At 49.5% G+C, this 24,817-nt stretch overlaps 1 protein-coding gene across 1 annotated transcript in view; it reads right to left on the reverse strand.

Annotated features, from left to right (window-relative positions):
- Positions 1 to 24,817, reverse strand: part of PLXND1 (plexin D1) — a gene marked incomplete at its 5' end in the record, with an annotated part of 80,569 nt that overhangs the window by 7,694 nt on the left and 48,058 nt on the right. Inside the window, 14 exons of the mRNA XM_084292928.1 lie at positions 1,022 to 1,185; positions 2,011 to 2,115; positions 3,471 to 3,505; positions 4,682 to 4,745; positions 5,807 to 5,910; positions 6,989 to 7,145; positions 9,158 to 9,304; positions 15,103 to 15,301; positions 15,976 to 16,106; positions 17,215 to 17,322; positions 18,571 to 18,683; positions 19,387 to 19,494; positions 20,568 to 20,682; positions 24,123 to 24,272. Coding sequence (XP_084149054.1) covers positions 1,022 to 1,185; positions 2,011 to 2,115; positions 3,471 to 3,505; positions 4,682 to 4,745; positions 5,807 to 5,910; positions 6,989 to 7,145; positions 9,158 to 9,304; positions 15,103 to 15,301; positions 15,976 to 16,106; positions 17,215 to 17,322; positions 18,571 to 18,683; positions 19,387 to 19,494; positions 20,568 to 20,682; positions 24,123 to 24,272 — 1,700 coding nt within the window. The remainder of the gene's footprint in view (positions 1 to 1,021; positions 1,186 to 2,010; positions 2,116 to 3,470; positions 3,506 to 4,681; positions 4,746 to 5,806; positions 5,911 to 6,988; positions 7,146 to 9,157; positions 9,305 to 15,102; positions 15,302 to 15,975; positions 16,107 to 17,214; positions 17,323 to 18,570; positions 18,684 to 19,386; positions 19,495 to 20,567; positions 20,683 to 24,122; positions 24,273 to 24,817) is intronic.

A 24,817-nucleotide genomic window follows, 5' to 3' on the forward strand; every position in this document is an offset into this window, starting at 1 on the left:
TTCCCTGACAGTAACTATCATCTGGTTCTGATGGTAAGCCTGGCCCCATGAAATACACTTCATATGTATTTTTTCCGCTCTCTCATCATTTTCTTCTCTGGTTATTTCAGTGCTCGTTTGGCTGCCACACAGTTTCAGTATATCACTCGCCCTGCCTACCATCCCTCCTCAGCAGCTGAAGAGTAAAAGCTGCTATACATCTTTGTTCTACTGCTAATTAAAGGTAATGAAGGCTAGGCAAATCTGTAGTTCACGTGTTGTGTCTACATGCCTGCTATCCCTGCCAAATTGGTTTTTAATTTTCACATGTTGGGATGGGAAAAGTTGCTGTCCCTGCAGCCTCAGAAGTGCAGAGCCTCTCCTCATGGTTTCTGCCCTGCTCTATTCTCCCCCTTCACTTCGGCTCCCCTCATGCCATTTCTGCTGCTCATCACATTCCTCAGCACCACTCCTGGCTGGTTCCTGGTGCTGTGGTACCAGCAGAAAGCAGCACCAGCAGCCTGGAGTCCTGTGCATGGCCTGGAGCCTCAGCTTGGTTACAGAGATGTCAGGAAAAAGTGGCCCCAAAGGGCTGAAAAGACAAAAAATCAAATGAAAAAGAGCCAAATATGCTGATTTTAAAATCACTGTGATGTTTTAAGACCTGATGTGATTTTTGAAATCTATCTCTTTATCTAGATTTTGAAATCTATCTCTTTATTGCTTAGAATTTATGCCACTGCTGCCTCCAGTCATCCCATCCCTCCCCTGTTTCTTTTAACTATTTGTATTACTGTGCCTATTCCTTCTGCCCTTTATCTGACTATGCCTCCTCTTCCAGGTCTCTGCTCCCCGAGCTCTGCATTTGTTCAAAGCTCTCTGAACCCACTCATTTGGGCTCATTTTTCAGCCTTTCCCTGTTTTCCAAGTTCCTCATTGGTTCTGCTTCTAGAAGCCTAATGGTTAATCCAGGGCACCAAAGGTTTGCAGCTGCTGCTCTGAGAGATGTAAGGAAACAAAGAAGAGGTCTTGTCTTCCAAACCTGTTGGTCTTCCAGATGTGCATAGTGTCAGGATCGGTGATCCCTCTTTTCTCTGCTTGCTCCTCTAGGAAGTCAAAGAAATACTTCACGGCCACAGGCGGCTTGTCATCTCGGATACTGAGAATGGCTTTGAACAAGTCGTCCAGGAACTTCTGCAGTGTGCCCTGTGGGACAAGCACACACAATCGAGCCTGCAGAAAGCAGCAGCACCTGAGCCCCGAAAAATGGTGTGAGAACTGTGACTGCTACACACAAGGGGAAATACTTTGCTGCCAGTTGGATAAGTCCCAAGAGGAAGGGGATGCTAAAGCAAGGAGAGAAAGGTTTGTTTGTGCATAGTGATATAATTAGCTTGCATTTGGGTTTAATTTCTTTTGGCATCGAGGTTTTCTTTCTTACTGTGAGGATCTCACATCTGCGATTGTTCTGCACAGTAAATACAAAAAAGACTGGAGACTGCTGGCCATTCTTGTGATCTCTGCTCCAGTGAAGCATCATGCTGGGATTAAAGATGGGCTGGGAGCCCAACTGCTGGAGCTAAGCACTCGCAGCGAGTGGGCAAGTTCAAATCTGAATTAAGATCACACAGACATTCCTCCTGCTTGCAGAGCTGAGCATCTCCATTCCCTTTCCCAGCAGAATCACTCAATGAGGAGATGGGTTCAGGTCTGAATTGAGCACTGGGAGCCCCAGGGTGGTCAGCATCCACTTCATGTCTAGAGACCCCACACCTGCACTTGGGGAGACGATGTGGGGCTTCACAGAGCAGTGCTGCTCTCAGAGGGAGAGCTGCAGAGCTAGAGAGAACCAAAGAGCCAGTGGAGCCCAGCAGCCTCGCTGAAGACTCTCTGAACATTCAGGACAGATGAACCCCAAAGCCCCTTGAACGTGACTGGCTCTGCAGCACTCCTGTCTTAGGTCAGTCTTCTTGCTACAGGCCGCAGTCAACACTCCCACTTGCCGTAAGCATCAGTGTTCCCACCTCCTACCTTTGTAGAGAGCAGCCTGGTCAGGTAGATCTCCGGTAGGACTTTCTTCCTATGGCTCTGTCTGTGGGACTTCTTATGTTCAACTGATTCATCAGTTGGAAGAACCTGGTCCAATATAAAACATATGTTCAGAATGCTCCTCCCCGGAAGTGTCACACTGAATTTTCATTTAACTATAGAATTTCAACTGCATATACAATCCAATTAAAAAGCAGTTACTTGTTATAAATACACCCTTATATGGCTTCAGAAAAGTAATTCATAATATTCAGTTTTTCTGACATTTGTTTCTCTTGCTCTCTTTGCTGCCTCCCTCAATCTAGACAAAGAAAATGAAACAATCAATCTCACTTTGCAAGTTAGTCTGTTTGCCTTCCTGCTCTCTGTGAAGTATTCCTGTGTGGCTGCAGTTTAGGTTCCCAGAAACAAGAACAAGGCTTCCATGGAAAGCAGCTTTTCTTAGATTTGGAAAAAAAGTGCAAGAACAATCAGCCAATATTCCTACCCTGGGCTTTTTAAAAACAAAAATAAATATTCCACAGGTCAGGTCAGTTAATTACTGCTCTCTAATGACCTAGCAAGCCATTTAAGTACATCTTGGCATTGTTTCATATGTGCACATTCAGTTTCCGGTCCCTCCTCCCTCCTTGCTCCTGTGTGTATGTATGCATGTGCACGTGCGTGTGCATTGTGTGTTAGTACTCAGCATGGAAACTTTAGCAGAGAAAAAAAACAGCTATACAATCCTGTTGTTGCCCTTAACGCTTTTTTTTCATAACAGCTTTTAATAACATTTAGCACTTCGTACTTCCAGAGTGGTGCACAAGCAGGAACTAATAAATCTCCCCAGCCCTGGGAAGCAGGCAGAGTGCCAGCAGCCCCTGCTAGGTGACTTGACCAAGGCTGTGCAGAACGTACCTGGTGGCACCACTCCATGCTCAGATTGCACTTCTGAACTCTCCGTGGCTGCTGACAGCTGGATCAGGCCACAATAATTACTTTGCTGTCTTTATAATTTATTATTATGTCCCATAGTACTAAAGCTTTTCTACAGATAACCTTTCTGCTCCTTTTTGGGCCTCTCTGAAGAAAACTAACGACCACTGATACAGCCTGTTCATCACATCTGATGGTTCAGCCCACAGAGATGAATTAAGTTAATATCAGAGAGGCTGCGAAGATATTCTCTTCTTTCATCACACACAATAAAAAATAGGAGCCCAGAGACTTAAATGCAGGTGAAGAGAGAGATGGCTGCACACACACAGCCTTGCGGGTTGCCTTTGCTCCCGATGTTTCTCAGGCTGCCGACAGTCCTGGCCACGCGGTGCGGGGAGCCCGGAGCCGCCACTCGCAGCAAGGAGCTGGCAGCACCGTGCCCACCCGCTGCAGACACCGCGCCGCACGCCGCCCCCACAGCCAGCCACGAAGCTCAGCAGCTTGGGGAGCAAGATACTCACTAAATGGAAGTACTTCTCGGTGTCCAGATCCTTCACTGCGAAGAACAAGAGAGACAGCAGCTTAGTCTGGGGACCCAGACCGAGACCTGCCTACACACACTGTGTCAGGACGTGTGTTTGCTTTCCACAAGAGGTCCAGACGCCTAGCTGGTGTTTCAGCACTTTTCTTTGTTTTGGCAGTGTTTATTTACTGCCTTCTCAGGGGGCAGGCGAGTACCTCAGGAAGCACTTTAAGGGGTGCTTTAAGTCTCCCAAGGGGTGTTGCAGGAGGACCCTAAGAGGGTGTGAGCAGGATTAGCACAGGGCCTCTCCTGCATGCCGCCCCTGTGCCGGGTGCCCACATGCCACGATGGCCTGCTATGGCTCCCAGCATTTGTCCCCGGGCAGCCACAGCCTGGCCGCCTGTCCTCAGGCTAATGGGCAAAGGGAATCCCACAGAGACAGACTGTGTGCAGATGGCCTAAGAGACAGAGTGGTTGAAATTCTTTTTCTAATCCGAATTTTTGTCTCTTTCTGCCTGTTTTGACTTTCTGTGCAGCCTGAAACCTAGGTGTATGCTGGCAATAAACTGAGCATGGGAGAGAAAGGGATTTTCAGTCCTGTGGTTTCAGATTCTTGCTTTTCTTTCACTGTGTTAGCACAGATTTAATGCAAACCTCCAACAAGCATGTGAGAAGGAAGGTTCGAACACATTTAGCTTAAAGGTTGGGCAAACAGAGAGAGGAAGATACCGGCTAACAGTTTTTTAAACCAGGAACACAAACGTGACATCAGCAACTTAAACACAACAAAGCAAACAACATAAACTTGCATCTCCCGCAATGTGTGTATCAGAAGTGCGTGCTTCTCAGCCCTTAATGTCTCCCACAGAGCTAGAGGAGGCACAAAAACCCAGTCGATTTTTCCATCTTTGCAAGTGACAGACAAGCCTTAAAAAGGCAGACAAACCTACAGGCACATGCAAAGACCCACCCTCGGCAGTGTCACACTCAGTGTCCTCCAGACACAGAGCTGAGCGATGCCCAGCTCTGCCCCACACCTCCGGGAAACGGCGCTCTGCAGGGGCTGCCAACACCAGCGCCGCATGGGCTGCGCTGCAGCCTCTGGGCAAGGGGCCCGGCAGCCAGCTCAGCCTCACCTCCGAGACGCCCCTCCATGCACACAAGTGCCTCTGCCCCGCCACCATCAGCAGGGGAGAAGGGAGCTCTTACCTCTGCTCAGCGTGGCATCCTTCTTGTCCGACAAGCTCATGGCCAGTGACGCCCCTTCGGGGATCTGCAGAGGAAGGGGTGAGCAGACATTTAATGATGACAGCGCCCTGGCAGCACCTCCCACCAGCCAGGGATGGACCCGGGCAGCTCCCAGAGCCTGGGGATGCTGGTGCAACGGCTGCTCTGCCACAAGCACACCCCTGCGACTGCCCTGGCCCTGCTTCCCTGCATGGGAACTGGTAATAATGGCACTGCCCTACTGGGAAAGGCTTTTTTAAGGGCAAATACAAGACTGGGGCATTCTCAAATGGTGGGAATCAGGCATGTATCCAAGATAAATTTTTGGCACGTCGACACCAGGTAATTTGAAAAAGAGTGTTGGGCTGTGCAGGCACTGCTTTGCCTTTTCCCAGAGAGTGAGAAGGAACCTCAGTGCAGGCTGAGGACTCGCTGGGGCAGGGACCATCCCTTTGTTCTGCATCTGGCTCTCAGCACAGCAGGGCACTGAGCCAGAAGTGGGGCTCTGTGGCAGTGGTGTTACACAAATAATAACATTAATAAGCACTCAGTTCCATTTTTGATTTTCCATGCATTGTTACAGAGCAGTGAGGATTATGCTTCCAAGCATATCAAGGAATGGGGAAATCAAATAAAATTTTCTGGTTTTGTTTAGTTTTAAAGGAAAACTACTCAAGAGCACAATTTGGTTTACCACATTTCCCAAATTTTTGGCTTCTTCTCAGTGGCATCCCTAGCCTCTGCTCTCAGGCCAGGCAGTGACAATTGTGCTAGTGATTTCAGAAGGGGCATGGATCAAGAGCCGAGTGATACTAATCAGCCAAGCTGGTGGCCACTGGGAATAGAAGCTTTTTTTTTTTTCTCCTCTTTCTGTTGTCAGTAATAACTTGTTTTGCATGAAGAGTGTTTAATTAGTTTCAGTGTGTTGCAATATTAACGAGCTTCTCGCCAGGGCAGATGTCTATTCCCCGGAAGCTCTCTTGGAGCTATGGCAACCTTCCTGCGTGTTTCTGATAATCCTGTTTTTGGAGGAGGAACTGCCGCTCGCCCCCGAGGCCAGGCAGGCTCCAAGGAAGCAAAGCTTTTCTGCAGCGCTGGCAGGTTTACCTTGTAATGTGCTAATGTGTTGAGCTTCTTCCTGCCATCCTCCACCACCGAGGTGTCGTCGAGGTCCCGCAGGATGTAGCTGTCGGTGCTGGTGGCAAACCACTCTGAGCAGACAGAGGGGAGAAGTGAGTGCCCAGCCCGGAGGAGGCTGGCGCAGCAGGACCGAGGGCTCCTGGCGGGCGCCGTGCCAGGCAGCACACATCCACCACACAGCACCACTGCAAAGGCCTCCGGGGCTCTCTGCAGCTAAAGCAGGCGTGCTTCAGCCACCTCCAGGGAGAAGCCCAAAGCTGGGGATCTCTGGACTAATGCTGGGCAGGATGGCCCTGGGAGAGGTGACAAGGGCTCTGCTCAGCAGGACTGGCAAGGAGCACCTCTCCCCAGTCCCTGTCCCTGCCTGGACCCTCGGGGCCGTGAGGGACCTGCCTCGCGCTGCACTGCGCGGGTGAGACACTGTGGGGCTGTGCACGGGGCTACCAAAGGTCGGTGGTGGTCAGCGGGGCAGAGCCAGTCATGGCCCGGGGACGTGCCACAAGCACCAGGGAGAGGAGCGTGGCCCTGGCACTGCTCCAGCCCAGCGCGTTCTCCCAGGAAGACTCCCCCGGCACCGACTGTGCTGAACTCCACGGCTTGCGGCTCCTCGCGCCAGCCAGCCTGCATCTCCACAGCCTGTTGTGTGGTGTGGAGGCACTGAGGTCAGCGTGGTTTTCTCTTCACAGTATTGGGCTTGGATTCTTCTTAAGTTCTGGGTGGAGGAGCTGTCCACTGGTAGATTAATGACACAGCTGAACCCATGGACAGATAGGAGCCCATGAGCTCATTTATGGCTGCTTATGGAGAGACACATATTAATGAGCCATGTGCAGACCCAAGAGTGTTTTAGAGAATACCACTTCTGGGGTTTACCAATATGGGCTTCAAAGGACACAAGTCCAAGCACCCCTCTGCTCACCCTGGGCTTTCCTAAAGCTCCTTTCCAGTCACATGGCTCCCTCCTGCCCACCAGGATCTGGTCCCATCACTTATTCCTGAAGACAGTCCTCAGGTAAAGGCATCTTGAGCCTGCCCTCTCCCAGTGCTACTCCACCCAGCACCCTCCGACAGACACCAAGAGCTAGTGTGCAACATCAGCTCCTCCACCCGCCGGTAAGGGCTGGCCTGTCCAACGCAGCCGTTCCTTACCGAGGTCAACGTCTTCCACCCTTGGCCACTGGGAGTAGGGGACGTTCTTGCAGAAGGCCTCCAGGATCTTCTCTTTCACTTGGCTGAGTGTGTCTGTGTCCATGGCCCTGACGCTCAGGGAGTCCATCCCACAGCCTTGGAAAGAGACGTTGAGGTTCTGCGGGCAGAGGCCAAGCGAGGAGTGAGGAGCGCAACCTGCCCAGCTCTGCTGGCTCTCACGGACGCGCGGCGCTGCAGCACCCACACGGCTCTTGCAGCTGCCTGCTGGGCGCTGCGCTGCTGGAAGTCAGGCTGAGCAGACGTGGTCAGCTACATTTTACCACTAGTGAAAAGTGCTAATTTATGACTGAATTTATGGATGGAGCCAGGGGGGCGTGGGGAGCAGCGCTGCACCCTCCTTTCATGCTGCCTTACTCATGGGCCTTAGCCCTGGTGCGCAGAGACCTGTGTGGTGGGAGGGAAGTTCAGCCCCTGCCACCGGCCATGTTCTCAGCTTCCTGGCTCTGACCTGTGACTGATGGGGCTGCTAAGGCTCATTGCCCTGCCTCTCCCTGGCGCAACTGGCCAAGCTGCTCTGTTTAAACAAGCTTTAAGCACACTGCATACTGGGTCTGGTGCCGCTCAGGTATTCAACACCCCCAGCATGCAAGAACCTGTTGGAGAAGGTAACTGAACAGTGGGATCATCAGCTGCAAGGGGCTGTGGGCTGCTGCAGATACCTCTCAGACCTCAAGGACGCCCTGAGTCTGCCATAGTCACAGCAGAAAGCTGCAGGGCAACCAGAGTCACTCTCTTCCCACAAAAAATCCTCTCCTCTTTGGTAGATGCTCCCATGCCACTCAAGGGAGAAGAATGCAGAGCACAGACATCTCCTCGCACAGGATCTGCAGACCCAGAGGTCATGAGCACAGCGCTGCCCACCTGCCCGCTGGGGGCTTCACCCCAAGGCTGCCTCAGTGCTGCCTCCAGCTTCTGTCCTCCTCTCCTCGGTGTGTACGAACAGAGGGCCACACTATGAATGCAGTTCTGAAGCCAGCTGGCTGCCTCATTTGCAAGCCCAGGTCAGGAAGCTGTGCAGAGGCCAGGAGCATTGTTGTATCTAAGCACAGCTGCCTCTTAGAAGGACATACAGTAAATGAGAGATGGATGGCTGGGATTCTCACAGCCTATCAGTTCCCTTGCAAACACTGCTTTCTAATATCAGGACACACCCAGCACCCTTGGTGATGACAACATGAATGCACAGATGAAGTCTGATTTTTGCCATAGCATTAAATGAAGATGATTTTTCACTTTGTATACTGTGTGGGTGTTTTTTAAAGCAGAGGTGTGGTTACCAGCAATGCAGGGGATTGCCAGTGAGTTAGCCCTGCAGATGCTTGCCTTCCTCCAACACACGCTGCTCATACTTTTGCTTCTTTTCTTGCAAACAAAGTAGGAAGCAGCTGTACTTTCCTTGCTCAGACTTATGAAGTTACCATTTCTGCTGAGAAAGATAATACTTTGTGTCCTGCTGCTAACCCCTCTTGGTCTGTGCTGTAAATTTACAGGTCAATTGGTAACAGGAATCTGAGAGGCTGTGGAGCTTGAACCTGCTCTGAGTTCCAGTGATGCACATCTGGGGTAACCCACTGACTTCAGTGAAGCTGCTCCAGATTTATGCCAGGTAATTGAAAGCAGCGTTTGACCCAGGCTCTGGAAAGGCGTCTGCTGAATTATGTGTCAGGCAGTGAAGGGAATGAAGTCCTTCACACACACAGCCCTGCTCTGCCTGGTTGCTGCAGGAAGCAATTTGCAGAACCGCTTTTTGGCACCATGTGGTGACACCCTGCACACAGCCCAGGGTGCGAGGCCATAGCCAGCACCTTCTCACTGGTAGAGAAGACCCTGATCTGCTGGGAGTGGTAAACTGGTTCCTTCAACAATCTGAACACGGCAGAACAAATTTTCCTGCCCCCCCTCCACCTCTAATCTAACCACATCAGCAACCACCACGGGCTGGACATGAAAACAAGCAGTCACTACAAGCCTTGTTCCACAGCCAGGAGCCCAGGCACCAGCGAGGTGCCCACACAAGTGCATAACTCACACGGGTACCACACGTGTATGGGCACGAGCCCCCTGCGGGCACAGCTACCTCACCGCGCCCTGCTGGGGTGGGATACTCACCCTCGGCTTCGCCTCAATGTTCTCCCGCAGGAGCCACTCCTCGTTGAGGGTGTACCTGGCTTTCCCAGTGATGGCATCGATAGAGCCTTTGTTAATCTGCTGCTTGATGGCACAGATTAACAGGAAGAATGGCTCGCCAACTGTCTCCTGGGGAAAGGGAGAGAAATCCATGTCAGCAAACCAAACCTGGTGGCAGCACAGATGGGGCAGGCTCTGCAGGGACCCTGGGGTAGCGAACCCCCTGACGTCCCTGGCTCTACAACCCCACACAGTGCTCAGGCCCACCGCTCCTGGATGCCTGCAGCACCTCTTCTCCGAGCCTCTCAGAGGCTGCCCAGAAACCCTCGGACTCGGGCCACATGGCAATGCAGGCAGGAAGGCGGACATTGCAGCTGGCGGCAACCACGCGCAATTTTCGGGGGGGAAAAGAGCTGTGATTGTCAGCCCCCATGTACCCCATCCAACCTTACAACAAGCAGTGCAGGTTGTGAACTACCACCAAAAGGCTATGCCAGCATTTTATATCACGGGCAGAGACTTAGTCACTGTTCAGAAGGCTGGGGCACAAGCATAGCTGTGCCGATGGGTACACGCGTGCGCAACGCTCAGCAACAATACAAAAGTACATTCATTAACATGCGAAATTAAACATGAACATCAGGAGGAATCTGGCATACTCCTGCACAGCAATGTTCCTTGCAGCCTGACAGAGCCTATATGACAGAGCTATGTATAACATATTGCACTCTGCAGGACAACGAATGAAGCCTATGTGCACAAAAGCCAGGTTTAGAGGGACATCTGGATGCATAACTTTCTCAGATAAAGGTATTGGCTGAACCTCTCTTTGTGCTGCCTGGTTTGCCCTTGAAATCCATGGGACTAAGGCCACTGTGTGCATACACTGTGGCTCTGGGAACCACCGTTCATACTGCTCATACCACAGCACAGCCTTGACCACAGCAAAAGAGAAAGGATCAGGGTCAACCAAGCTGTTCCCACGTGATGGCAAGCAAACAGACCATTTCACTCCTTACATTTGTCAAACTTCGTCTTATAGGATAGATGTGAATTGTGACCCTGCTGCAGTAAAAACAGAAAGCATAATAGGGACCAGCTATTTGTGACACGGTTCAGCTACAGGGTTTAATGCCAGATTTCTGATCATTTATGTCTGTTACACTGATGTGCAAGTAAAACACAAGCAATTTTCTTAAGAAACGTTTCAGTACTGGAGTACATCCCACTCTCCCTAATGTTCATGTGCAATTTCCTTCAAATGAGGCAAATGCAAATTATTGCACATTTATGTACTATCCGAGCATCACACACACCCCTGCACAACCATTCCTGCCATCTGAAATCCTGCTCAAGACAACAGATATCAAATGATTTTGATATTTCTCAGCTAGGAGCTGCTAAATCCTGTTCAATCTGCTTCTTAATTAAGACTTGGTGATTATTTTATTCTAATTGCCTTATAATTGCTAAAGCAATTAGTTTGATGTCAATTTTGATTCGGCTGCATTCAGTGCAACTGACGTTAAGACACTGCAGCAGGGCTGTAGGTGGGCACGCACCATCTGTGCCATGGTGCACGCATTTTCCGAGGGCAACTTTTTTATGAACATGGGGAAGTTCCTTGGGCCTTCTGCTGGGGTTTAATGACTTCTTGCAATGCTTCTTCTGAGCACACAACACAAAACGTGCTCTGAAGCAGACCCGCTGGTGCTGGAAATGGAGGAAGGTATGGCTTCCAGAAAGCAGAGGGACACATGAAATAATGGGGCTAAGGAGAAGTCGAGGATTGCAAACAGAGTGGAGAAAGTGTCAGAAGACATAAAGAAAAGTTAGTTTCTGAGAGAAAGGCAAGATTATGAGACAACATGTAAGGGGATTACATTGACACCAAGACATCTCCAGGTTGCACTACTTTGCATCACTTGTGTGATGCAAACTGGCACGCTGCCACACTGACCTGATGCATGAGGCGCTGACAGACCGTAACAACAGCCCTACCATGAACAGGAACTCTGCTTATGCTCGAACATGCAGTGAGGATGACCCCGAGGCCAGATTCAGAGCCAGCTTTTGGAGCCTGCTCTGTGCCCCTTGGGAAGCTCTGGTCCTAGACAGAGCTCCAGCCACAGAGAGAAGTGAGGTGCTGCGAACTGCTACATAAAAATTGAGCCAGTCCTGCTGATACCGGGGCTCTTTAATGCCTGGAATCAGCAGACACTGCATGGGTTGAAACTGATCATGTGGCACCTTCTTGCAAATGTAAACACTTGATGGAAAGGGGGCAGCCTGAGAAACTGGTGAAATGGGTGTTTCAAATCCTGCCGCAGTGTGAATGAACAAGATCTGTTCTCAGGACTCGCCGCACAGGAAATAAACTACAGTGCTCAGCCTGCTAGATACTATTTCTGTTTGTCTTCTTGGCTTTCAGTCTCAGGAACTGTGGGATGTTATGGAAATCTGCAATAGTGCTAATCAGACAGCAAATTTCAAAGAGGGGAAAGAAGGGCTGGCAGGCAGGGACGAGAGATAAAATGGCAAGTTTGGAAACCTCAAGCATTGTTCAGAAAACTCATCTGGAAACAAATCAAAACTTGGCTAGTTGGGAGAAAGGAAGTTTAACTAAAAGAGATCAGTGCTGATTCAGGACAAAAATTACTTCAAAAAAAAACACACTCTGGGGCCTTTTTTTCCTCCTATTGTGAATGTATTTTAATGAGACTTCATTTTCATTTTTGACTGAACTGTAACAGGCTCTTAAAGCTACCCAGGACACTCAAATAACTCCACAGTAATGGAAAGCACAGTTCAGGCTGGCATTACTTGAACTGCTTCATACACGATGAGTGTGGGAGGGCTTGGGTTTTATATGCTTGGGAAAAGAAAAGATTCAGAGCAGACTGGATTCACATGTTGCTGCCTGCTAACAAGGCCGACCAGTCGCTAGAGATGTCCTCCCAGGAACATGCTACAGTCATTTCCAAAATGTCTTGGTGAGGATGGGGTGGGAAAAGCACAGAAAACAGCTGCTTGTCCCAGGTGCCAGCTAATTTTAGGATGATTATCTATTTGCATAATGTACCAAACCTCAGCTCCATCCCCCATGCAAAATTTTGGGAAATTTGGACACAGATCTAAGTGCTGTATTCCAGGTCCTTAATTTTCATTTAGCTACCAGTCCTCTGATCCTGTTAGGGGCTAGGCAAAATGGTACAAAGGTATCAGACGAGGAAGGCTCTTTTCAGCATTATTCCGTCATTTTTTCTGTGTTTCTCATACAGTTTTGCAGAATCCAAGATCTACAACAGTTGTGTAAATGATGCAAGGTTTCAACCACTTTCTGATTCCAACCCCAAGGAGCAAGCCTCCTGCTACTCCTTCATCCTATCTCCTGCATGCATTTCACCCTGTCAAAGTGGTAACTCCATTGCCTTCAGGTGCCCTCCGTATGTTTAACCACGAAGTGACTGTGGCCTGCCACTTCTTCCCAGTTGAAGACAGCTCCTTCAAAGCATTTTCCCCAAAAACACAAATGGACGGACTGTTAGGCAGAGCATTAATACGAAACAAATGTTTCGAGCATGTAGAGTTGACTTACAAGGGAAAATACAAGCACTTGGAATTTTTCCACTGAACAACGGCAGGGACCTTTGCAGCAGCTGTTTCAAATAGACGTTGTGATTAATGGGGATAATTCAGGAATGAGAACCAGACCCATCGTCACATGTCTGAGAGCCCAGTGCTGCAGGCAGGCGGGCAGCCTCTTTTTTTAACCAAGGAATTCCTCTCTGAGGGCAACAGAGTTTGATCTGGAGGGACACAAGGCACATGGGAGTGTTCGACTATCACTAATATTTAAATAGCTGCCTTGAGCTAAAAGCAGCTCATGCAGGGAGGTGCTTCAGAGGCTCCACACTTGATTTTGCAGCGGGGAAGGCTCTGGCTCTGCTCAGGCTGCTGGCCCTGGGCTGGGACCCCTCCATCCCTGTGCACAGCAGTGGCTCGTGTCTGTTTGCAGCCCTCTCCTCCAGGGAGGGACAGAGGCCTCTCCAGACATTTCTGTCTCATCTGTCCCCTTCTTCCCATGTCAGCAGGCAGCAGTTTTCCTCCAATTGTGCCCATAACCCCAACTGTGGAGCCCATGATGGACAAGCCTCTTGGAAATCAAATCTTCACTGCATTCTCTTACAGTGAGTGTTTGCTGTTCAGAAACAGGGAACAGGCTGCGCCAGGGGGTGCAGCAATGGTCCTGCCTGCTGCAGCATCAGGCTGAGTGCATGAAGCAAGGATGGGCGTAGAGCCCAGCACTGGGCGCTGACCCCAGCCAGAGCAGGCTGGACAAGGGCAAGCGATCCCAGCAGCACGGCCCGTGGCATGCCACCAACACAGCCCTGGCTGCACTGCAGCGATGGCCTGCCCATGCCGCCCTGAGGCCTGTGGCAGGCAGGCGGCCGGGCGGGTTCAGCTGATGGTGGGCACCAGCACCGCTTTGCACGGGCAGCCCTGGCCCCGGCCCTGGCCCCAGCCCTGCGGTGGGCACCCCAGAGGCCTGCCGCTGTGGCCAGCTCCCCGCCAGGTGCCACGGGAGTGGTGGCACAGGCGTTCGGGAGCTGCATCACCATGAACTAGCTCTGTAACGTGCCCGCTTCCTCAGGCCCACGTGATAAGACTTGACTTTCTTCCCTCTTTATTTTTTTTTTTTCCCTGAGAAAGCTTTCTTGCACAATGTCCATTTTTAGCAGAACTGGAGCTGGATCAGATGCCTCACATGTGGGCTCCACTCTCCAAAAGGAGAGATCAGCACTTTTTCTCCCCAATGGTTAAACTACAGGCATAAAAACCTAAAGATTAAAAAAAAAAAATCACTAATTCACTCTTTTCTTCTCTGACAGGCTGGAAAGCCATGCTCCACCAGCACAGCCATCCCTTTTCATTCCCGTGACTTTTCTTTCATTATGGTGCATAATTATGTGAGCTAAAATGAAAGATTAAGAACTACAAAGCCACAAGCTTTAGAACAAAAAGTGATCATCAGCTGGGTTCAGAAGACCTGATATGTATAAAGACAATGGGGTATTGCTTCTGTGGCTATAGCAAACACTTTGCAAAAGAGATTTTTCAAAAGGCCTTTTCCAGGCTTTCCCCTGTGGATATAATGGGGTGTCCTCCAATTAGCTGCTGTGGAATCAATTATGTTATTGCTCAATTCTTCTGGGAAATTCCAACCAGAACTGGCAAGCATTGGAGATAAAGCACTGAGCAGATGGAGATGCTCTGAGATGCCAAATATATTCCTCTTTGGTTACTGTAGGAAGCTAGTCAGGCTTCTGGGACAGACATCCCCCATCTCCTGTTAAGACTTGTCTGGGCAGCATGGAACCATAAGAACATGTCCAGAGTGAGGAGCACCACACACACGTGGGCACTGACAGCTTAGCAGCCTTCCTGCCCCTGCGCCACAATCCCCTCCTGGGCTCTTGTACTCGAGACAAAATACTGAACTAGCTGGCGACCATCAGTAAGGCTATGTGAGTTGGTCAGGGAAAACAACAAATAATTGGAACTGTTCCCAAAACCTCGAGCCATTGTGGTTATGTTTCAATTTCCCCGTGAATCTCTTCTCAAGCATGGTAACAAATGCTAGCTAGTGCTCTGGCCTTACAAAAAGCAGGCCACACCAGGAAGGCTGCCATGAAGGCTGCCATGAAGTTTGATCACAACAAATTACCAGGCAGAAATGGAGAAGCAACCGAACTCACAGTTGCTTTTTCACACTTGAACCTTTCAATCTGTTGAAGTTTGTCAGCCATTAGTGACAAGGCAAAACTGGCGAGTATTTAGGTCCTCAGCTGAATCACATGTCCCTTGTTGCCCCTGCATGCAATGCCAAACCTGCACCTACAACAGCACTGATCTGTTTATCTTACTCTGAGATAGCTGTACATGCAGATGGACATCCAGTTGGTGAGCATCTTCTCCACTACAGATTCAGTTCTCCTCAGCATCAGCTTGGGATTTTTGGAAGCTGAAGCATCAATTAGATCCACCAGGAGGTCCTTCATGATGCTGGTGTAATATTCCAGTTTCCCATGCAGCGCAATAGTAAGCAGAGAGGCCAAGTTACACCTGAAGAACAGAATTGTGTATGACTTAAACACTGATACAAGAAGACTAAGTCAACAACTATCATTTAAAAAAATAGCACAAAGGCAGTGTTTCTGATAATTTTCATGAGCTCTCTCAATGGTGTTAAACTTCAAAGCCTCTTTCAACGCTGCACGACCTCAGGTCAGCCTGCACACTCCTACTGGTAAGCCAACTGCTGAGGGTCACAAACACTGCACAAGCAGGTCACACATTGCACCCTTTGGTGCTCTTCAGGATAATGGAGAAGGTTTATGGTTATTCATTTCTAATAGAAAAGCGGGATGACTGTAAGTCAACCTTCAGGTGAAATGCATGTCTCTAGACAGCGGCCGGATCACTTATGGTTTAGGGATCAATCTGTCTTGCCCAGCTGCCAGGTCTTTGGTTCAAGTTTAGCCTAAATGATCAGCAGCTAAAAGCCACAGGTCTACAGAAAATGTCCATGTAGGACAAGTGACATGCGCAACAGCTCCCTCCTCAGCAACCTCGTGGGGCAAAGCAGGAGCCATATGCCCACCTTTCAGAGCAGAGACCATGAGGCAGCAGTCAAGGCTACTAAGGCTCTAGCGCCAACCTCCTGCAGGGCATGCATACCCCCTTCAGACAGGCTGGCTGCCTGCGTGGCTCTTCATATGGTTGTCTGAAGCTCATACCTGTCTCTAACAGCAAAGTCCTTCTGTTGCTCAAGAGCATGGACAAAAACAATGAGAAAGTGCTTGTTATTGAGCAAGGTAGAGAACAGTGATATTCCTTCTTCCATATTAGGCCTGCAGTTTTCAGGGATCTAAGGAGAAAAAATAGAAAACAGCATGAGAAAAACACTGCTTGTTGTTTTCTTCCAGCCTTCATCCTACCTGACTGTAAGGATGTCCCTGCTGAGCAGAGAGATACTGTGCAGAGTCCCCTGTACTCCCTCTGCTTGTACTAGCCAACAGCATGCTTCTGTGGTGAAGGCACAACTGCATCCTGGGCTGCATCAGAAGCAGCATGGCCACCAGGCCAGGGGCAGCAACTGTTCCTCTCTGTTCAGCACTTGTGAGACCATCTGGAGTAGTGTCCCCAGTTTTGCCCTCTCCCTTTGAGATGGACATTGACAAAACAGAGCAAGTGCGTCAGAGGGCTGCCAAAACAATTAGAGGGCTGTTGCACACAGTGTACACGGAGAGGCAGAGAGACCTGGGGTTGTTCAGACTTAAGAAGAGGGGGTAAAGGGGATAATTTACTATGGCCTTCAACTGCACCATGGGAGGGTAAATAAGATAGAGCCATGCTCTTGTCTGTAGGTACAGTGATAGGGTGAGAGGCGAGGCACACCAGATAGAGCACGGGACACTGATTACATATTAGGAAGAAAGTTTTCACCTTTAAGGCCATCTGGCACTGTAACAGGAGCCCCAAGAGGCTGTGGGATTTCCATCCTTGAAGATATTTCACACTCAGCTGGACAAGGCCCTCAGCAACCTGATCTAGTTGGAGCTGCTTTAAGCAGATGTCCCTTCCAACCTAAAGACACTCTGATTCTTCAGTTCATGATTTCTTGTTCACATGAAACCCAGCTATGGGATAACAGCTTTTACTGAGTCCCCACGTGGGACTAATCTCATCTATGATGAACTGTGTACAGAACTGAAGTGACATACAATATGGTACACCTGGGAAGAAAGCCCATAGTGAAGCTGGGGAGGATCTTTGGGCAAAGCTTCTTCATGTGAGAGCAGAATTTCACAGATCTACTCCAATCAGTAAAAGCCGATCCAATGCTAGTACGTGTTAATTGTTTTGAGTGATCGAGCATTTTCCTCACACCACAAGAAAATGCATGGTACTGTCAACACATGTGAGTATGGTTAGCAAACACTCAAGAACATTTGTTTTGTTTGTGGGTTACTCACTTTCCATTCCCCCACCAGGAGCGGGTGAGTTTCTTGGACCTGGGACCCCACCTGGGAGCTGAGCTGCTGGGAAGGCAGAATGTAGCACTCCTCATACAGCGAGGAACACTGCAACCAAACACAGCGTTAGCAGAGGGCAGCTGGGCCAGGCCAGAGACCTCCTCATGTGCCGCACACCACAAGGGAGTGAGGTGGAGAGAAATGTCATCAGGACTGAAGACCACCCATTATGAAGAAATGCATTGAAATGGTTTATGAAGCCTTTAAACACTTTGCAAGAGCCTCTTGAATGAGCAAACACCACAAGAGTTGGGGGGAGGCAGATGTCTGAGCAGACACAAGGCTGTTAGGGTAGGGAGACTGCAAATAGACTTATGTGACAGCTAGAAAATCCCAGAAGAGAAAGCATAATAGGAGAGTAAGTCAAAATAGAGAAGTACTGGATGTCTTAACATATGTAACTTTTGAAACAGATGGGAAAAATGTTTAAATCTCTAACATTCATATAACAGCCTGAATCTTAGAGAGTCTAGTGTGCAGATATATAGAGACTGCATAACTTAAAAACCTGAGTAACAACTACTAATGAAACACTCTGCAGTCATAAATCATCCTCTCACTCCTCACCACCGAAACGCACCAGCCTCAGGGGTGAAATGCAGCAGCGGTTAGCAGCACACAGCGGCGCGGCAGAGCAGCTGGTGACGGGAATTACGGCATTGTCACGTCTGGTGCTGCCTGGAGGAGGGCTGTGGGCAGACAGACCCAGCCTGCGTGCCCAAGGGGCATCTTACTGGGGGCACTGTAAGCCCAGTCACTGGCGGAGAGGAGCCAGAAGGAGAGACAGAGACAGCTAATGAGCTCTGAGAACTGGCAGCGCAGCTGGAAATTCTCGCTGGCAAGCTGTGTGGAACAAAGAGCCACCTTTCCCTGAGCACTGACAGGAGATGCCCTTCAGCTTCCTCCCAACAGACATCAGGGTGTAACTGGAGCCACTGGAAATAAAGTGGTGTCCCCAGCACCATCTCCTCACGTGAGAGACGCTGCTTCCAGAGGAGGGCATCCAGTGGCACCACACTGGTGAGCTAGCACAACTCCCAGACCCTGCCTCGTCTGCCTTCTAGCTCCGCCAGGCTCTGGTCATCTGCTGAGCAAGTCTGACCTTACTGCACACCCCGGGAGCCGTGGCTCCACTTTTGATAATAATCAGGACTGAAATACATGACAACTACATATTTAACAGTGCAATGATTTTGTTACACTGTAATAACTCTGGCAGAGGGAGAGCAGAGCCCTGTTCTGGTTAGGCAGAAATTGGGTGTGATTAGGTGCCTGTGAAATGTGGTATTGCCTTACTTTGGGAAAGAAGGTCCGAGTGACAAAGTGCTTGTACTCTAGGAACGGGATCCCTTGGCTGCGGTTCAGCTCCTTGGTCAGGTCTGTCATGTCTGTCTGCAGCTCAGCAAAACCTTAGGCAAAGAGACCCGCAGATGGTAAGAGCTCTGATAATCTACCAGCCGAGACAGAGAGCAGGCAGGCTGGCACTGAAATGCATTGCTTGTCTCTTCTGCCTTCTTGAGCCTTCTTCCCTTGAGTGGGCTGAAGCAGGGTTTTCTTGTGGAGCAGATTACTTTCAGGGTTTACCTGTCAGTGCTGTACATCACATCCTGCAGCACACACACACAGAAAATTTCCCTTGCCTCCCAGAGCCCAGCCCTGAAGTCTGCTTCTGCAGAAGGATTTCAGTGCTCCTGGCAGAAGCATGTACTTAGCGGACAGCAGTGCAGGCGCTTGCCTTACTTCTCACATTGCTCTAGCAGGAACATGTTGCAGGTTTTGTTGCATCTAATCATAAAGCACACTAAAGATTTGTGTGACCTGCAAGCACCCCTCCAACGTGCCTGAGTGCACTAACCCTGAGACAGGGAAATCAGTGGCACTGGAGATAAGTGGCTTGGCCAAGTCAGGCAGCAAGACAGGGGCAGAGCCACACTTCCAGCCACTGAGCCTCATTCGCAAATCCTGCTGAAGCACAAAGACAATGACAGAAACTCTTCTATAAGTAATTCATTAAATTTCTACAAAGAAGAAGGTGAATGTCTTCAACCCTTCTATTCTGACATCTCCCTCCCAGTGCTGGCTCCTCCATGGTGCCCAAGCATGGTGACTTACCTTTGCGAATTTCCTCCCGGATCTGTGACTCCATCTCCTCCATCTGGAGCAGGGTTTTCTGCCAGTAGCGCTCTGCTCTGCGGCTCTTCGTGCAAAACACAAAGAGAGCTGGAAGAGAGGAAAGGAACAAGCCTCTTGGACTAGGATGCTAAGAGCAGCTGAAGCTGGACCAGAGTGGTCCTCTGTTAACATGGGTGCAGAAAGCTGAACTCAGTGTTGGTTTAACACATGCGACAAAACTGGTACTGATTAGGCAGCTGTCGATTATCTGTAAATAAGTAAAACCAGCTGGACTTTAATCATCATGCTGTCACGGACATCTTCAATTCATTTCTGGGCAGTCTATATTGAGATCAATTGTGTATTAATGTAGTCCAGCTCATTAATGAATTTTGATTTTAGGAGGTTTACCACCTGTACTACAGCATTTATGTCTGACATTATTCCCGTCCCTTTAGAAATATGTTTGTAATGATTAGTAGTGCATTTAATAAGTAGTGTGCATTATAACTTTTATTAAAAATAAATCAAATCCCTATTAGAAACACCTCATTTGCTGTGAAATGATGGGTTTCCGGCTGCACAGTTATTCTGGGCACATGATGAAAAAATACCCTAGCCAAAGGACACAGGTGCACTGTGCAGCTTCCAGTGAGGTTAGCAGACTGTTATGTCCGCTCCAGATCTGCAGCTAAGGCTGCTTGCTCTGTTTTTTATGCTCTTTGTCAGGCATCTGCCACTGTCTGTTACTGATGGGTCAGATGGAGCTCTGCTCTATGACAGCCATGCCTGTGAGTGAGTCCTATTCATGCTGGTAAGAGTCCAAGATCAGTTTCTCACACCCTTTTTTACTTTGTGTTATAGTAGCTACTCAATACTATTAAGAAGTGTTTGGGGAAAAGGAGGATAGTTATTTATAAACACCACAGCCTCAAGTAAAAGTGTTAAACTAAGGATTCACCCAGCAAAAGCTCCACACTGCAGGAAGCTTTGATCCTGGGTGCTGGCTTGGTCCCACACAAAGAAGAATGGCTACTGGCTGCATCCAGACCAGTTTCAGATGCTGCTCAATTGCAGCACTTAGAGGTTTCCTAACATATGAGCAAGCAATCTCCACCTCTCCACGTGCACAAAGAAAAAATCTCAACATAGCCTGGAAACGTATCATCCTGTTCCCTTACCTACGACAGAGAGAACCAGCAAGATGCTGCAGATGACAATGGAGACGATGATTGCAGTCTCTCCTCCCCCGAGGTGCAGCATTGCAATTGTGTAGTTGAACTTTCCAACTTGGATCTGGAGAGGGAAAAGGACGGAGGAGAAGCAAGAGCTGAGCAGCACGTTACCAAAGGGCTCAGAGGTCAAGCAACGAGGGGCCCAGCGCAGCGCTCAGCAGACCTTCACCCAAGGACACGCTGGCCCTGCTGGCTCAGCCCACCGGGCTTCTCAGGGAGGCCAGGCTGTGCCTTTCACTGCCAGCCCATGGGGACTTTGTGTGTGTCAAAGCAGCCCAAGTCTCTTCCTGCATGTCCTGGTGGAAAGCCAAGGCTGGCCCACAGCAAGCTGTGGCACAGTGCCCCTCACAGTGCCACTGCAGGGCTTTGAGGGCAGAGCTGCAGGCTCCATCTCACATCATGGCCCCACCACACCCAGCCCAGAGCACAAGGCAACCCTGTCCTAGAGAACTGACGGTAGCATACAGTACTTGCTGTAATACTGTTACTAGAAAACCACTTTCACTAATCATCCAACTTTGTTATGCCCCAGAATGGCCTTGTAGTCCCAGCTGCATTCTCCTTTCTCCTCCAAAAGCAGAACGGCTACTGCTCAGGAAAAGGAGAGTAAAGAAACTTGAAAGTTTTTGAAATACAAATAAAGTAAGGAAACAAAAATAAATAATAATGCGACTCGAGACAAATAATGATCTTGTGGTTAAAGCAGTGGACTGAATGTCAGGAGGAGCTGGCTCTGCTCCCAGTCCACACTGCTTGTGGCACCAAGCACAAACCACTCAGGCTCAGGGCTTTGGTCTCCTGACCACCATAAAGGAAGAGGCCAACACACATCACAGGCAGGTTGGTGAGTTTTCTCAGCGCTGTTTATAAAAGGTTCCCTACACTTCTGGGATGAAAGGGTTCAACAGCATCATCTGATAAGGAAAACTCATGATACAACATATCTTTCGCTTCTGGAAATGTGTTTCACTTCCCTAAAGAAATGGGAAGTGAGAGAAACTTGAACAAAATATTGAAAGAAGGGAGGAGAAAGTAGGGAAGAGATGGAATGATCTTACAGCTACATCTGTGTCACGGAGCATCTCCAGGAAAGGTGTACATCGTGGTTACCCTGCAGACAGCTCTCAGCACCCCAGCCCACGCAGTGCCACAGGCAGGGCATCCCACCACATCCATGGCATGAGACACGCTGCCGGTCCCTGCGCCGGCGGCGGAGGAAGGATGGCCCTGGCGAGGGTGCTGCTGCTGCACTGTGCTCGATGCCCAGGGAAACATGAGATGGAGCCACGAGTGCCTGCAGGTTCTTTGCACCCCAGCCTCTAGGGCTTCACTTGTTTCATTTGAAATGCTGCAGCATGGCAAGTCCTGCCTACCTTTAGAGCCATTTATTTCCAATAACTTAACCTCTCATGTTTGCCAGAGGAGAAATCCCATGCTTGCTGTTTGTGTCTAAGTGGTTTGGTCATGAACAAAAAAAGGGGTTGAAGGCCTCAGCAACCTTCTCTTGTTTGTTTGGACAGTCTATTCAATACAATTTTTGTAAGTGGAATTAATTAGGCTGAAGGTTAAATGGCAACACTTCCTGTGGCCACCACAGGGTGGGTGCAGAGATCGGCCGGGCTGCAGTGGGGGCAGCCAGTGTCGGGCAGGACAGACACGGGCAGCACCAGCACTAAGCCAGCCCGGAACTGAGCCCCATCCCGCCAGCACCCTCCAGGAGAGCTGCCCAGCAGCCCCTGAAGCACAAGCCCCTTCCTCAGCACCACTGCTTCACCCCATACAGCCCTGCTGCCTGTGCGACCTGTGAGCGCTGTCATGGCCCAAGAGCACAGCCATGGAGCGGGCACCCTCAGGACCGTGGCTGGAGTAGGGATCAACAGCAGGACATGCTCTGAAGGGCTGTTTTCCCTCACTGCAGATGTGAGCTCTACAACAAAGTCTGGGCAGTCACAGCAGGCATTTCAGCTCACCAGAAGAATTTGCATCAGCCAGTGAGCCGGTGGGAGTTCTGCAGGCTCCGATAACTGTCAGCGATGCAGATCAGGTAGGGACCATTGAGCAAATCTGGCCCCGTGCTACCAAAGCTATTAAAAGTATGTTATAAAGGCAGCTGTTGCCTATGAAACGGCCAGCAGGCAATAACTCAAACCACATATGAAGGTTTAGTAAGTGCACACAGAGATGAACGCAAGCTGATTATTTAGCTGCACTCTCACTGTTGGTACACTGTTAATAGCTATGCAATACTTCAGTGCTGGTTATCATTCTCCTGCTTCCTAAGGATCTACTGGGGCATTACCCTGAATGATTTACGTCAAACCCCAAACTAGCAAACTCATAAATTCCCTTTGTTCCCCAAGGGGATTTCTCTGTTTCTCAGTTCTCACTAAAAGCCAAAATTACCCTATTTAAAATTTCCATTCAACTGTCTTAGGAAATCCTGCTACTTCTGCATTTCCATGTTTCCAGTTTGCAAGAGAATTTCACATACAACAGACCACAACCAGCACGCTGGATAACCCCGCCAGTGAGCTGGTGCTACATCAATGTGCTCACCTTCTGGGCAGTGCAAGACCACAGATGCCCCAAATCCCTCTGCACTTGTCCTCCCCCTGCCCACACCATGAGCTTCTGCTCACTTGATATTAACCCATCAAAGGGACAAACTCAGCTGAGAGAGAGGATGCATGTTCCCAGACCATGGAGATGGAGGCATTTTCTCTCAAAGTATGAAGAGCTGTAACCACATCCCTGTATGGCAGTGGGCTGCATACAAAATGAGAGAAACTGAGGGAAAGAAAAGCAGGAAGTCAAGTTCTCTACGAAAAAAAGACCGTAACAAGGTATAGGGAGTTTTGCAGACACTTAAAGACAAATGACAGCCCTGAATACCAAGCTCTCTGCAGTGACGTAACAGTGACCCTGGGAAGAAACCTGAAACTTCCCAGGCCTGGGTACTCCTCCTGTGCTCACCACAGGCACCCATCTCCAGTGGTTTGCTGCAGAACAGTAAGGTTCAGGTCTTCCTCTCCACTTGTAGCTCTTCTGCTTGCAACAGGAGTCTGATGACTGAAAACTGCGTGGAAAACCCCAAACTCATCTCACAAGGGCCAGAAAGAAAATTACTGCAAGTGACAAAAAATCACATGCCTGGGATTTTACAGTGCCTTACAAGAGCTGAGAAGATCTCCTGCTCACAGATTACAGAAAAATTAATTCAACATTCAACTGGCCATGACGAATGGCTGGGAGCATGGCAGCCCTCCTCCACAACTTGGGGCAGCTGCAGCATGCCCTACACCCCACCACAGAAGGAAGCCTTGAGACACCTGCAAGCACAGGGTGTTTTGTCCATCCTTCTGTCTGTGCGGCTTTCTGCCAGGCTGCCTGTGAGCGGCTGTGTCCAGCCATGACTTCACGACTGACTCCCTGGCATGCAGGGCACGCAGCACCAACCCCTTCTGCCCGGCAAAGCGCAGCCTGCAGGCTTCTGGCACTTACCGTCACTGGTAGCTGTCTTTCCGAGGTGCTCAGGGACTCATTTACAGAGCAGTGAATGACTTTGTCTGAAACAATCTGGATCTCGCATGAGATGAGACCAATTTTCACTTGGTACTCATTGCTTTCCAGGCCCAGGTTGTCAGGCTCTTTCTAAAGACAAAAATAAAATCAGGATGACAATCTCCAGAGTAGCAGTTGGAATTGCAGGGGGGTTTCCTGCTTTTCTTTCTGTATTCCCTGCTGTTTTTCAGGCTTGGGAACACTCTCCCTCTCCGAGAATATTTTTCCAGCACTCCATAGGAAACCCAGAACTAAGCCATTCCCCATTTTCCTGTTTCCCATTCCACACTCAGCATGGTGCATGGGATGAGCAAGCCCCTCTTGGAACCTGGGAAAATCTGCTTTTGATCTACCCTGGCTGAGCTCTGCAGATAAGGATCTGAGCATCCACCTGGGAGGGGGAAGGATGTACAACAGAGGAGACAGCGAGGGGATGTGACTGCAGGGCCCGAGAAAGTGGGAGCGTGCTTCTGAAGCACGTTGCAACCCCTGAGGATATCCTGCAGTGAACAATGGCCTTTGAATTAGTGCTGCACATTGTACAAGCCACTCTGAATTGCTGTACCCCAACTTCCTTGTTAACTGAGCTGATATCAGCAGCCAAAACAGAAGAATGCATGACTGGCTTCTGCAGG

Source organism: Netta rufina (assembly GCF_964035555.1).
Source record: "Netta rufina genome assembly, chromosome: 10".
NCBI classification, from domain to species: domain Eukaryota; kingdom Metazoa; phylum Chordata; class Aves; order Anseriformes; family Anatidae; genus Netta; species Netta rufina.